This window comes from Poecile atricapillus, chromosome 10, assembly GCF_030490865.1.
Source record: "Poecile atricapillus isolate bPoeAtr1 chromosome 10, bPoeAtr1.hap1, whole genome shotgun sequence".
Taxonomy (NCBI): Eukaryota; Metazoa; Chordata; class Aves; order Passeriformes; family Paridae; genus Poecile; species Poecile atricapillus.
This window is the reverse complement of record NC_081258.1, coordinates 2,000,033-2,014,805: the sequence shown is the minus strand read 5'-3', so window position 1 is coordinate 2,014,805 and position 14,773 is coordinate 2,000,033. Positions and strand designations below refer to the sequence as shown.

The following is a 14,773-nucleotide window of genomic DNA, read 5'->3' as shown; positions in this document are numbered from 1 at the left end:
GCTGGGTGCGGGGCTGTGGCCATAGCGAGAAACGTGCCCGGCTCGTTCCGGGCCCCGCAGCGGATTCCTTCGGCTCCCGGCGGGGCCCGAGGGAGCTCGGAGGGCGGAACAGGCCCCGAGCGGAGGCCGAGATGGAAGCCAGGGGCACGGGCAGGGCTCGGGGTTACCTGGGAACCGCGGCCGCAGCGCCCGCGGCGCTGCTGTTCCAGCTTCAGTTGCGTGGAGACCGCGATCCTCGGTGGGTGTGCGCAGCCTGGCCACGGGCACACGGCTCCGCTGGGCCATTCGCCAGGGGAATTGTTCACAGGGAATGGGGCTGTGCGGGGCAATTCCTGCTGCTTTGCTCTCACAGCGAGTCCCGAGTTCGCGGTGCTTTGCTTTCTGCCAGGGAGTCCCCAGTTCGCGGTGCTTTGGTCTCACAGGGAGTCCCGAATTTTGTTTGAAGTTAGAGATTGACTAAAGTTGCACTTTTGGGTTTTGTCACAGCTCTGCCATGAATTGGGTTGTGGGTTTTCAGATCTGTTGTGTTCCTTTGCATCCCCTGCACTCATCTGGTCCAAGGCCTCAGGCACGGCTCTGGGGGCTCGCTGCAGGTCTTGGCTGGGTTGTGACACCCCCTCAGCTGCTCCTCATGGCAATGTCCCCTGGATGTGGCCTTCTTGTGGGGGGAGGTTTTAGAGCTGAGCCACTTTGTGGGAGGGAGGATGGGTGTCCACTGCCTCTTACATTGGGGATGTGGCACAGCCACAAAATTTCCTCCTTGCCCCTCTGTTGATGGGAGGTTTGTGTGCAAACCTGGCCTCAGCAGATGAGTCTGTGCCTGTGACTTCCCCACCCTGAAGCCAGACAGAGCTGATTCTCAGGACAGCTGCTGCCTTTGGCTTTGGTGTGGATACATTTCTCTCCCTCAGTGTTGATTACTTCTGCCCAGACCTGAGATGATAGGACAATAGTGCCACCTTTATTTTCTCTCAAGTTCCCTTAGGTGGCTTAACTCACAGTCCAAAGTTCCAGTCAGCAGGCATTTTCAGGGAAGGGTGGGCTTTGGTGGGCACAGGGCAAAAAATCCTTTAGAACAAGATTTAAGCCATTAGCCATAAAGCCAAGACAGTGGGATAACTTAATGAAGTTTAATTCTTGAGGTTTTAAAACATGTTCTTGATTGGGAATGACTTTATATGCAATTTAGAATTGTTATTATAGTCATTAAAATTTTACTAACTTGATCCTGGATACTTAAGAAGTGTCTATTTCTTTTTATCCTTAATTCTAGAAACACTTGTGTATAAATGTACTTTTTTGATAAGTGTGTTCATACTGTTCTGTCCTTAATTGTTTTCTTAGGGAAAAATAGTATCAATTACAAAAGTGAAAGGAAAGAAGGAAAATATGGACATGGACTGTTGTTGCAATTTTACAGTGATAGTTCTGTGGTCATAGGTATCTGCTGATAGGAAGAAATTCAGTGTTAAACCTTACATTACAATTTATCAAATACTAACAGTTTGGATGAAAGAAAACTTAGATGAGCAGGGAAGCTGTTCCCCAAGGACTATATCCTCAGTGATACTATGAGCCAGCAACCCCCGTAGCTTTCAGCATCTCTCATCATTCCAGTCTCTCACACATCCTGTGAGGAGCAGCTGAGAGAGCAAGGGGTGTTTAGCCTAAAGAAAAAGAGGTCCATTCTAGCTATTTTTAAATAATATCAATATTTAAATAATAATAATAATAATAATAATAATAATAATAATAATAATAATAATAATAATAATAATAATAATAATAGTAGTATATTGAATCTAATAATATTAAAGCTACAGCTTTTACAGTCTGTTCTAACTATTATTAATGTTATTCAGATTTTTAGCTCCAGGTTTCAGTGTGATTCATTTTTGAATTGCACAACTTAGCCATGTAGTTCAACTAGAGGCCTAACAATCCTGGCTACTCACACCAAACAAGCACTTGGCTACTTTTAAATACTATAAATTTTTTAGCACCAGTATATCTCTTGAGTCTGCTGTGAATTGGATTCTGGATTTTCAGAGTTCCATTCTTGCTCCTTGCAGTTTTCTTGAGGCATTGTTGATCTTCTGCGACTTCCTCCTTTCAAGATGCCTTCTGGATTTCCAGAAAAGACAACGACACCTCCTGAGCTTTTGCTCAGGGCAAGACTGAAGTCTTTCAGTGTAAGTAGCCTCTGGGGCTGTGTTAAGGCTGGAAATGGCCCTGGTGTCCCTCCTCTCCCTGCCCCTGCTGTTGTCCAGCAGCACTGTGAGGCTGCAGAGCCCTCCCCAGCTCTCTGTGCCGTGCTCCTGTTGCTGGGGGCTGTCCTGGTGCACTTGGGAACACCGTGTGTTGCTCCAGGGACACTCCAGTGTCTTCCCTGGCTGTGCCACCGGGGCCAGGTGAAACCAATGTCCAGCTGGAGCCCTGAGCAGGCGCTTCTCTCCCTGCCCTTTGTCACAGCAATTCCTTCTGTCAGGCTGGGCACTCCCCTGTGCTGCTCTCACAAACCTGCCCTTGAGCACCTGGGCAGCTCCAGCTCTGCCCAAAGCCTGGAGAGACACGGCTGGTGCCAGCAGCAGAGGTTCCAGAGCAGCTGTTCTCTCTCATCTCCTGCGTGGGGCACAGATCCAGCCCTGCACACAGCACTGGAGTCAGGGCCACAAAGGTCCCTTGGCTGTCTGCAGCTCACTTGACTGAAGATGCCCTGCTGCTGAGGCTCTGTCAAGGAGATCCCTCTGTTTTCTTCTGTGGAGGGCTGTGGGAGCCCAGACAGAGGAAGCAAATGCTGATTAACAGAGAGAACTAAAACCTGGACACTTTCCTGTGCCACTCACTCTTGGTGCCACTTTGCTTTCTTGCATCTCCTGGACTCACCCAGCAGCGCTATCTCCTCGCTGTGAGCTTTGAGTGTTGTGCAGGGATGGAGTTAGGGAGTTCTGACAGCTCCTCCCCACTCTCTGAAAAGATCACTGCCTCAATCCAGTGAAACTAAAGAGGAAACAAATGCCCAGAGAGCAGAAATCCCCAAACATGTCCCATCAAATCATGGGGAAGCTGAGGGACACAGCCATGTGGTTGGGGTATGTGTATTCTGCTCTATTATTAATTTATTGATGCTAAGTATTTCAACAAGTAACTTAGAGAGCTTCCAGGACTGTCCTAGATGATGTGATCACCAATTAAGTCACCAGTGCCACTTGTTCAAGAAAAGCCTTTCTGAACAAGCACATCTCTGATGCTTTTGCTGGGTTTTTTTTGCCTTTCAGCTGCTTCCCTCTAGATTCCCGAGAGAGAAGCTCAACAACAATGAGGCCAGTGCTGGGGAGAGTAGTCTGCCCAGAATTGGCCCATTTCTACCCACGAGTGAGACTGGTCAGAAGGTAGCCTTTTCCTGCTCTTTTCCTTTCTGTCTGATGCAAAGTTTGAAGAGGGTGTGTGCTTGTGACAGGCTCGCCTCCAGCAAAATACCTCAGTGTCCAGGTGCTGTTGTCATTGCAAACTGCTGGTAGTGGTGGACTTGGAGTCCTGATCTGCACCAAGCCAACACAAATAACTTCTGCTGAAACTGCTGGGGTTTGCTGGAGTGGAGCTGCCATTGCTGAAACAATGGGGGGAAGGCTGGGGACACAAAGGCACAAATTTGCCATTTGCCATTCTCCTGCTGAAATAGCCACCTCTTGCTTTGCTGTGGTCACCATCAAATGCTTGGGGTCATAGGATTCCCTCCACAGTGGCAGTGCTGGCCTTTGAAGGCCAAGGACCTGCAGGAATTACTGCAGATTTAACAAAAGTAATTGCATTAATGCTTTGGGTTGGAACAATGTGTTGGGTGCCTGAGAGATTCTGCAGGCTGCCAGGTGCACAGGGGACTCACCCTGGGCAGGGGGAATGGATGTGCTTTCTCTGGATCAGTGCCTACTTAGAGGTGTGTTTAAAGCTGCTTTTCCTGCAGGACTGGCTGGGTATATTGCACAATCCAGATGTGGTAGGTGGCCGAGGCGTGTGTTGAGCAGGAAATTGGCAGCAAGAGAGAGTAACAAAGTGGTGAAGGATTGCCCTGGAGAGGGAGGTCAGGAACAGCTCAGAGAAGGGCACAAGTAAGGGACAGTGAGCTGCAGCCACTCCCTTCAGCAGTGCAGTCCCACAGGAGAGCTGCTGGTGTGTCTGGAGTGACAGCAGTGTGGCTGGAGAAGGCAGACAACAGGGGAGAGTTTTCTCAAAGCAATGTCTCTGCTCCAGAAGCATTTGCTGCTGTTGTGTCATTTCAGACATGCCTCTATAATGGTATCAAATAAGATAGCAATAATAGACTACAAGAAAGCACCCATTTAAAGCTCATGGAAAAAGGAGATACTAACTCTACTCTTACCCAAGTTACTGAGAAAAGAACTGACCCTTATCCTCATTCAGCACTCACCTCATTTGTCTTTTTCCTATTTTCTGTGTTATTTTATTTTTGCCTTTACCTCTGTTAGGAACACACTAATATTTAAATACAATTAAAGGGGACAAAGTTGTTGAAGCAAAAGAAAACTGTTCATTAGTGACAATTCAGCTGAGCTGGGTGTCTCCCTGCCTGAGAGCTGAGCACACACACACCCTCCACCAAAATGGCTTCTTTTATACCCTTTATACCCTTTTATATGGCTTTTTTTATAACCTTTATAGCCTTTTATATGGCTTCTTTTATACCCTGCTCTGTGTGGCCCAGCAGCTCTTGAGCAGCTCAGAGCAGAGGTGGCTGAGCTACTGTTTCCCCAGTGTGGCCTGGGCAGACGTGCTCACCCAGAGTCTGTACTTCACTGGGGATCAGAGTAAGAGTCTCCTTCATGAACATTCCTCCCAGCAGCTGAACCTCTCCCTGCTCTCTCTTGTCTCTCCAGTTGTTGCCAGTTCTCCCGAAACAGAGCTTGTTTCGTGTTTCCCCACCAGAGCTGGTGTTTCAGAACTTCGTGGCTCATGAAGTCTCTGAAATGGAACTGTCTCTCACAAATGAGAGCAAGGTAAGTGCTGGGGCCTGGAGCTTTAACGCCGTGCTGGAAGAGGGGAGTGGTGTAATTCCCATGGTGTACAGCAAAGCAAGTTACCTGCTGCAGCACATCCAGAAGAAAATGTCTCAGCACCTTTGTTGTGCAGGATGGTGGAAATCTTGCTGTGCTGGGAATTCTCCCCTGAGTTTGGCTATGCATTGATGGTATCTATCCCAAAGGATTTGCTTTCTCTTGAAAGCTCTGGGTTGATAGGAATGTTGAGGGCTGTACAGTTCTAACCTGCCTTCATGCTTTGCCTTGAGTCTATACCACATCCTGTGTCTCCTTGGTTAATCTTGGTTCCTGGTAGGAATTTCTGCCTCTCTCAGCCTGTTTGACTCCCTTTGTGCAGCTCACAGTCAAAGCTCATGGGCTGAGTCTTCTCCACTTTCTGCTGGAATCACTTATCACTGATGGCATTGGTACTGCAGGAAATGTGTTGTGAAACAGCCCTGGAGTCAGACTGATGCAGCAGAAGCAGTGGGAGGCCTTTAGGTGCCACTTCAGGCTCCTGCTAAGCTTCATCCAGCTCTGCTCAGGTTTTCCAAAAGCAACGTGGTGCTCTGCTTTCCCTTTGGAGAGCCACAGCACATCCAAAGCCATGTGCTCCTGGAGGATTTCACCTTCACTTGAGGCAATTGTGATTATTTTGCAGTTTCCCAAGAGAGTTGAGAGGGGAAAAAGTTGAAAAATGTCAGCAGTTGTGTTCCACTGTAAAGAGGAAAATTGAAACCATTTGAATTTCAGTCAGGGAAACATTTCCTCAAATGAGGCTTGTGCCAAGAGTGGACTGGTGGGAAGAGCCAGGAGGGTCAAAATCATCTGGTTTAGACTTTTTGAGAGCATTTTGGTGCTCAGGGGTTGATATCTATGTGCTAGAAAATGCATGTTTGCTGTGTCTGTGTATCCCAGAGGGCAGAACCTGGCCTGCTGGCTGAGGGCAGGAATGCCCAGCAGCCCAGCTCACCTGCACAGGCAGCAAGAGCCCCTGGGGAGCCAAGATTGCTTTAATGCTGGAATGGGAGTCAACACTGGTCATGTTTGTCCAGGCAGAAAATGCCTTTGAAGCCCACAGTCAATAGGCACAGCCTGTCTGTGTTTCCATCACTTTTGGCAAAGTGATTGCTGTCATGGTTTTATGATTCTTCCTTGCTGCTTTAGTTGCTCATTTAAATTCTCTTTTGCCATCTCCATGTTTTAGGGATTGTCTTGCTGTGTTCCTTCTTTGCCTTTTCAGGTTTGCTTTTATTCCCAGTGAGGCCACAGTGTTTGGTCTCCTCTCTTGCTGGTCTGTTTGCCTGACTGTACCCCCAGACCTGCCCTAGCCACACCTGATCTGCTAGAAGGGAATTTCTTCCTTCCCCCAGGATAATGTGCTGCTTTGCTTTCAGGTAGCACATCCCCTGTCTGGAACACCACTGCATGGCTGTGTGCAGGCAGAAGCCAGCAGGTTTTTGGCCTTGTTGAATATGCAGATGACTTGGTGCAGGTGCTCTGTCTCCATCCTGCTGGTGCTGACCTGCTGGGCCCTTCCTTCCCACCGGGCACTGCCCTACTGCCCCTGGCCAAAATGAGCCAGACAGAAGGGATTCAAGTTCTCCCTTGTGAATGATGTGCCTGTACCTCCACAGCTGAAAGTGCTCTGGAAAAGGGATCAAGGAAGGATGTCACCAGAGCACAGAGAGGTCTCCTCTCCACCTGTTTCCACAAGTGGCAAAATCATTGTTTCATGTCTTCCCTGCAGTGTGTTCAGCTGGTGCAGGTCTCCATGCAGAGCTCACCTTGTTTCAGGCTGGTGTGCCCCAACGAGGCGTACCGTGCTGTGCCGCGAGGTGCGACTGCCCGTGTGCGCATTCAGTTCACCCCCAACGAGAGCAAGGTGAGACTGGAGGAGCCAAAACACACAATTATCTCCAAAGCCACTGTTTTCCCTGCACTCTGGGACAGCCCATTCCATGCTGTGAGCTTGGCTCCAGGCTGGGGGCAGGCAGCCTGCAGCCAGGCTCAGCTTGGCACGTGCTGCCAGGGGCTGCAGCCAGGCCTGACAGGCCCTGCTTCCCTCCCTGCACATTCCTGAGCATTCCCAAGGGAAGATGCACAGGGAACAGGATGAAAATGACAGAGGGCTGTTGAGAGATGTTTGGCCATCTCTAGGTACAATGGAAGGGTTTCATTATTATGGAAAACACTGGAGGAATGAAGAGCTCAGAGAGCTTTCCTCCTTCCTGACTGGCAACAGCTTCCCTGCCTCACCCTGGGCTGGAGCAAAGTGGTGATTTCTGCCCCCTCTGTTCTCCAGCCTTGCAGCTGGGCTGTCCCACAGCACAAGTGACCAAGGTACAGCTGCAAGGCCAGGGCAGAGGATGTGCTGTGCCCGTGAGCCCAGCCTGGCACAGGCACACTGAGCTCTAGGTGCCCTTAGCAGGAGCTTGGTGAGCTGCAGGGAACTTGGACACCTGCTGAAAGAGCTGGTGTAGGGCAGGTACAACCTGCAGGCAGAGCTGTGAGCCCAGAGCCTGTGGCAGTGACACTGCTGTGGCTCTGTCTTCATGCCTGTCACTGTGGCTGCTCTGTCAGCTGGCACCCATTCCGTGCCAAACGTGCTTTGGTGTGGAGATTTGAGCAGCAGTGCCGAGGCCCTGGAGCTCTGATCTCAGTGCCGGGATCTGGAGATTTGTTCATACAGAAGGGTTTAGCACATGGCATGGAAGGGAGGAAGGGAAACAAACAACATCCAACAGCATCCTGCTACCTCTTAGCTCTGTTCTTCTCCTGACTTGCTTGGAGAGGCAAAGTTAGAGGGGAGTTGTGAGCCAACTGATGTTTCTACACTAGACCAGAGGTGCAGGATCTTTTTGGGTGCAGCTGTTTTCTCACCTTCCTTTCCTTTTGCTGCTTAGAGTCAGTTTAACACTTTGTCCTATTCTCAAACAGCAGGAATACAGGAACATAAAGAGGAATGGCCTGTGTTGTTCCCTAGCTCCATGTTCCTTAGAAGGGACTTGGAAATTATTTAACATCATTAAACTTTAGATTAGGGCAGTTCTCTCTATGACCCTAATGACATGAGAGCTTAATGCCACTGAGATAGGTTTTGCAAAGTGCACTGATGCCTTTAATAATAATAATATTGGTAGAAGTTAGTGTTCATTTAGGGATAGAATAGAATAGAATAGAATAGAATAGAATAGAATAGAATAGAATAGAATAGAATAGAATAGAATAGAATAGAATAGAATAGAATAGAATAGAATAGAATAGAATAGAATAGAATAGAATAGAATAGAATAGAATAGAATAGAATAGAATAGAATAGAATAGAATAGAATAGATGCCCTTGAAGGGTTCTAGGACATTGTTTTCTTCTGCCATGGGAATGGCACTAAATGCCCTATGCTGAGCTCGTTTCTTTTCCTGCAGGATTATTCCCATGAGCTTGTCTGCATGACTAAAACAGAAAGGATAGTTGTGCCAATCCGGGCCATTGCTGCCCGAGCTATCCTGAACATCCCAGACCAGCTGAACTTCTCGGAGTGTCCAGTCAAGAGCAGCACCAAGAGGACTCTGCTGCTTCGAAACACTGGCAGCCTGGAGGCTCATTACTACATCAGCACCCAGAGGTGAGGCAGCTCCTCTGTCCTTGTGCAAAACACCTTTGGGTGATAATAGGCTTGGGAAAGAGCAACAAAAGGAAGCTGAGCATCAGGGCTGCCCTGCAGCTCTGGCTGGAAGTGAGCAGGATGGATGGCATCTGCTCTTGCTTTCAGTGCTCTTAGCAGGATACAGCCTTTGAGCTTTCTCTGTCCCACATTTCCTGGAGGGTGCTGGAACATGTGAGGAGCTGGCTTGCACCCTCCTGAGCACAAGCAGCTTCTGAAATGGTTCCCACTGTCAGCCAAATAGCCCCATTCTCTGGGAGGCCACAGGCACGTGGCTGTCCAGTGCTCCTCTCATGAGATGCCCTGCTAATGGTGCTTCATTTAGCTGGGGTTGGATCCTTCAGATTGTAATTGGCATCCTCCCTTTGGGTCTTGTTTCCATGTCTCTGTATTGCTCTAATCTGCATTTACACTCTTGCAGAGTTTTGATTGCTGCTTTTCTTAGAGCAGCTTTCATTGAAATGCTGATAAAATGTGCCCTTTATAGGCTAAATCGGGATATTTTCAAGGAAAAATAAACCAAAGAGCCACGCTGCAAATTCAACAGTAATTATTTCTTGGTCTTCAAGGAAAAGTTCCTTCTCCCTGTCTGATTCCTAGGCTGTACTCTCACAGGACAGGTAGTGCCCTAACATTTGCATCTCTTGAGATGAGGTTGATAGGCAGCAGAAAAAGGGAAATTGCTGAGGCAGTCAGTGTCAAGTTGTGCATGCAGACAGCTCTTAATCCTCTCAGTGGTTTCCCAAACCATTCTCTGATGGGATTGCTGGCAGTGGGATCCTTGGGTCTCATTGCAGAGAGCTGGATGCAGAGTATGGGGGAGGTGAGGTCATTTTATCCCACAGGATCTCCTGAGGTCTGTATCTCCTCAGAAGTGGGTCAGCAGCTGTTTCTGATCCTGTTTTGTCTCTTTTCTGTTGCCTGTGGTTTCTTTGCTCCCTGCTTGCCCAAGGGAGGTGAAGTGACCTGCACTGCAGAAGGAATATCATCCCCAGATGTCCCCTGAGTCCTGATCTCTCTCTTTGTGTTGCAGTCCTTTCTCCGTGGTTCCGGCCATGGGAGCTCTGGGTGCTGGTGACAGCGTGCAGGTGACAGTGGGATTTCACCCACTGACCACTGGTGCCCATTTTGGGTCCATGGTAGTGAGCTACAACACAGGTGAGTGCTGGGCACTGCACGGGGCACAGGACACTTCTCCACCACCACTCCCTGTTGTCCCAGCCCCCTCAATTCCCTCTAGATGTGCCTCCCCTGTTCCAGCTTTACCCCAAAGAAAACTGAGAACCAGTTGGTGTTTAGGGGGCTGATAAAGTGGATCCCCTCTAACAGGACTAAGATTCTTGGGCTCCTGTTTTGCTGAGAGTTGCTGAGTGGAGGAAGGAGGAGCCCTGATTCTCCACTGCCTTGTGGCTATGCCTGGGTGAAGTTTTGTTTTATTCTGGCCAGTGCTGTGTGTGAGGTGTGAGGTCTCCATCAGACTCTCTCCAATGCAGTGTATTTCTTGCACACCTCTGTCCCATAGGCTGCTGCTCCACTGGCTTCTCACAGACCCTTTTACTCTGTTGCCCTCTACACATACATATAGTTTCTGTCTAATAACATTTTTAAATCCTCAAGTACTTTTTGGTGACAAATCAAGACAATTTTTTCCTTGTCCCCATTTCCCAGGCCATTCATGCTGTTGCAAACCTCTCACATCTATCTCCCATTTGATTTCTAGACTGAGGAATCCCATTCAGTCTTCATGTAGAAGCTGCTCTGTACTTACTGATCTTTCCTTGGTCCCTTTTTTATTCAATTTGAAATGCTCCAGCTTGGTTTTTGAGATCAGAACAATATCAAATATTTCAAGACTGATGTGGCTGTGTGTTTGGACAGGGAGATGATGATGATGATGATTTTCATGGTGTTCATTTTGTAGTGGTTTGTCATATTGCAGAGCCAGGCTGGTTGTGTTTCCTCACCTGGGTCCCCTCCTGCTCTGGGCTTCACCTCACTTGTTCCTCTGGGCCTCCTTTTTCTGCTCACATGCCCCCAGGTGTATTTGCTTGTCAGCAACAAGGGATCCAAGGGATCAGGAGAGACAGGAATCTCATGGGATGCCCAGGGAAACCCCAGGCAAGCCAGGACTGAACAGGGCTCCTCAGCATCACCTGAAGGAATTGGATGCAGAAATCCTGGTGATCTGAGTGGGTCACCTGAGCACACCTGACAAACCTCACTGTACCTTGGGGCCAAATCTCCACAAACACACTCCAAAATCAGCTGTTTTAGGAGGTGCCCAGGACACCCTCACGCTGCACACACAGAGCTGTCAGGATGTTATAAATGTGCTGACCCATAGAACTGCAAATACAGCTAAAAGCTGAGACCCTTTCTTCTGTGACCTGTGGTTTGCTCTGTTCCTTGGGCTTTCATCAGCAACTGAACTGAGCAAAGGCTCCCCTTTGCTTTGTTCCAGGTGAAGAAATGATCCACACAAACCTTCAGGGAGAAGCTGTAGATGCCAGCATCGGGTTGAGGACGTATTCCGTGGAGCTGAAGAAGACTTTCATCACCACGTCAAGCCACACAACCATGTTCGTCGAGAACAGGAGTAACATCAGAGCCCAGTTCCAGTGGAAGACTTTTCCTAGTGAGGAAGATGAGAATGAAGAGAAGAGGAGGTTGGTTTGCAAGATGCATTTCAGTGAGATACATGGCCCAAGACTAAAACTAACGTAGGGCCTCAGGAGGGTGTTGGTGCTTTTGAATGGCTCAGGCCAAGTGAACCATCCCTGGCATCAGGGTGTGTGTCCCTGGGCTTCAGGAGCCCAGCACTTGACATTCCAGTTCCATTTATACCCCAACCAGGGATGGCATTTTGGGAAGGAAAGGTTGATGGCAATGACTAGCTTTCCTCAACTTCTAATTGGGCTTTTACTTCTCTAATCTTCTTCCTACATGACCTGGCAACATCCTTAAACATTTCCTGAGTTGCCAGCCCCTCTTTCCAAAGGTGATGCACCCTCTTTTTTTCCCTTAGTTTGTTCAAAAGCTCCTTTCCCATCCAGGCTGGCTGTCTTCCCTGCCAGCTCATCTTTCAGCACACAGAGACAGTCTGTTCCTGTGCCTTCAAGAATTCTTTCTTGGAATATGTCCATCCTTCCTGGACACGTTTGTTTTTAAGGGCTCTATCCCAAGGTACTCCCCATATCAGTCTCTTGAACAGGCCCAAGTCTGCCCTCCAGAAGTCCAGAGTGGAAGTTTTGTTGATGCCCCTCCTTGTTTCACTGAATATTGAGAACTCTGGTATTTCATCACAGTCACTGGACCCCAGACAGTGGTGGACAGATGAATTAATTCAGTTATTAAGGAATCTCCTGGTGATATCCTGGGCCCCAGGGAGGCAGCAGACTTCCCTGTGGAATGGATCCAGTCGATACACAGGCCCTCAGTTCCCCTTAGAAGGGAGTTGCCCACTACCACTACTCTTCTTTTCTTCATCTGTCTGACAAAGTGCAACTGGGAGACTCTCCAGACAGAATTTTTTCTTTAGTGTCATCTGCCTGACCCTCTGGATCCAGGGCCTCATAACTATTCTGTCAGGGCACCTGGGCAGGTGCTGGGGGTCAGGATGGATCATACTACAGGATTCTACTACCATGCACTGGGATGGGATCCAAAAAGCTCTGGATCATGAAAAGGTCTCTCCAGGAGTTTGCTGTCTCCCTCCTGCACAACAAAGTCCCTTCCCTTCTCAGGGCCTCTGTTTTCATGCATATAAAACCTTGAATACCATTGAAGGGATGCAGTGCCTGAATTCATCCATTTCCTTTGGAAGTGCTCTGGGATGCTCTTGAGGAAGGCAGAGCAGGGAACAGGGCAGGTCCCAAACAGAAGAAACAAAGAGTGATGCTGGTACCACAGAGCTGTGACCCAGCTTCATCTCCCCTTCCAAGGGAAGTCCTGCTCCATGATCTTTATCTGCCTCCCCTGAGCATCTCAGTGGTAGGAAAAGCCAGTTGAGGTGGCTGCTGGATTCTCCCTCAGTTTTGGCAGAGGCTTTGAGGCCGGAGGTTCTCTTAAGGGATGCTGGCTTTCCAAAGCTCTCCTGTGTTTGCAAGTGTGCAGTAAAACTACCTGTTGTACCAGTGAACAAGTTATGCTCTGATCCACCTGGGACTCCATGGCTTGGGGTCAGCCCTTGCTGGGGAGCTGCTGCTGCTCCTCCCCAAGTGCTTTGCTCTCCTGCACTTCCACTTCTCTCTGCAAATATCGGGCTTATTGAGCCATCTGCTGGCTCTGTCTGTCCCTGTGGCTGCAGGCAGTGTTACCTGCTGCGATCACCGAGAGAGGCCTGCGTGGACAACACGACGGAAGAGAGAAGAAGAGCGAAGAAGAAGGGTTCCTGTGAAGATCGCCGCGCCATCCTGAAGAGCAGCGTCCGGGAGAAGATGATGAAGCTGAAAGAAGACCCCATGCTATTCTCCAATGATGCTTTTTCCCTTGAGCCACTGGTAAGTGATAGCTGAGAGCCTCACTTTCTTCCTCTAACTAACACTCTAACACTCTAACACTCTAACTCTCTAACTCTAACTCGAACTCTTCCTTTTCCCCTTCCTCCTCCTCCTCTTCTGTTTATGCAAGCAAACCCCCACGTTCTCCCATCAACCAGAGCCCTGATTCTGAGGATTGGCATTGTGAGAGGTGATGAATGCCTGGTGTCTGCACAGTGCAAAATCCCTTCTCATCTTGGAGTAAACCCTAGAATAATCCCAACCCCTGCTTTCTTTCCAGACAGGTTCAACTAAGATTTTTATTTCCAAGGAAGGGGATCATGTTCTCTTCTTGTCAAGTGCACCAGTGCACAGAGGCAGTTACATCCTGCAGCTGACAGCAGCATGATGTGACCAACAGCTTGTGTCAGAGCAGTGGGAATGTTGTGGAGAGTGGGAGCTGATCAGCTGAACATGAAGAGCTTCCAGTGGTGTATTGAGCTGGGTTTGGAGCGTTTCCTTGGGCTCCTTGTGTTGTTCACTCATCATTGATGCTCTGAATAAAGGCTTGCAGGACTGTGGTTGTAAAGAAGAAATGGGAAGTTTGAAGAGAAATGTTTTGCTGTCTCTTTCTGTTTCAGGAGGGAGAGATCGAGCCAAACAGTTCAGTCCAAATCAAGGTGACCTTTAAACCCCTAAAGGCCCGAGAGTATCGAAGTGTGGCCTACTGCAACATCTCAGGTACAGCTCCTTTCCCCTGCTTCTCTCACCCCCACTGAAGCCATGGTGCAAGCCTGAGCCCTCTGGGCTCCCCTGGAACTGCTGGGAAGAGTCCCTGGGCAGCAGGGCAGTGCTGGCACATCCCACTGCCCCTGCAGCTTCCAGGGAGTCTCCTGTGCAAGGCCAGGGTCAGAATCCTGGGTCTGGGTTACTGATCCCAGAACAGCCCAGGCAGTGCAGGGAGAAGTTTTCATGGCACGGCTTTGCCAGCATTTCCTCAAAGGAAAATCAGAGTCAAAGAGCTGCAGAGCAGAACAGCTCTAGAGAACAAGCACCAAGCCCCTCTAGAGCACTGACCTCCAGGATGGGTCCATTTGCATGGCTCCATCATCAGGCAGCAGGAGCTGAGTTAGAAATGTGCTCCCTGAGCCTGGATCACCTCCCACTGCCCACACAGCACCAGACCAGAGGTGGCTGAGCCCCACTGAGCCCAGGGTCTTTGTAGAGGGACCACCCTTGGCCAGCACCTGCTTCTCTCCCTGTGTGGGAATTGGCACCTTGCAGCTCTCAGTCTGTGCAGATAGAACACAATGCTGAGTGTCAGAAGTTGAGGATTTTGGCAACAAAGTCTTGTGCTACTGGGCCAGGTAGTTTGGCAATTGCTGCCCAGCAATTTGCCAGGTACAATTGCCAAACTCCTGATGAGCTTTGTGCCTTCACTGAATGGATTTGAAAGCTCCTTTAGGTGCATGGGAAGGAAACCATAGAATCATGGTATGTTAGGGATGGAATGGACCTTAAAGATCGTCCAGTCCCAAGACCCCTGCCCTGGGCAGGGACACCTCCCACTAGAGCAGGTAGCTCCAAGCCCCAA

The 14,773-nt window shown here is 49.1% G+C and overlaps 1 protein-coding gene across 1 annotated transcript in view; it reads left to right on the top strand.

The window, feature by feature from the left end:
* The first annotated feature begins 131 nt into the window (after positions 1–131).
* Positions 132–14,773, top strand: part of LOC131582744 (hydrocephalus-inducing protein homolog) — a 56,410-nt gene continuing 41,768 nt past the window's right edge. The window contains exons 1-9 of the mRNA XM_058846212.1: positions 132–238; positions 4,681–4,826; positions 4,945–5,015; positions 6,787–6,921; positions 8,463–8,662; positions 9,735–9,859; positions 11,163–11,367; positions 13,008–13,200; positions 13,821–13,920. Of these exons, the coding sequence (XP_058702195.1) occupies positions 132–238; positions 4,681–4,826; positions 4,945–5,015; positions 6,787–6,921; positions 8,463–8,662; positions 9,735–9,859; positions 11,163–11,367; positions 13,008–13,200; positions 13,821–13,920 (1,282 nt within the window). The remainder of the gene's footprint in view (positions 239–4,680; positions 4,827–4,944; positions 5,016–6,786; positions 6,922–8,462; positions 8,663–9,734; positions 9,860–11,162; positions 11,368–13,007; positions 13,201–13,820; positions 13,921–14,773) is intronic.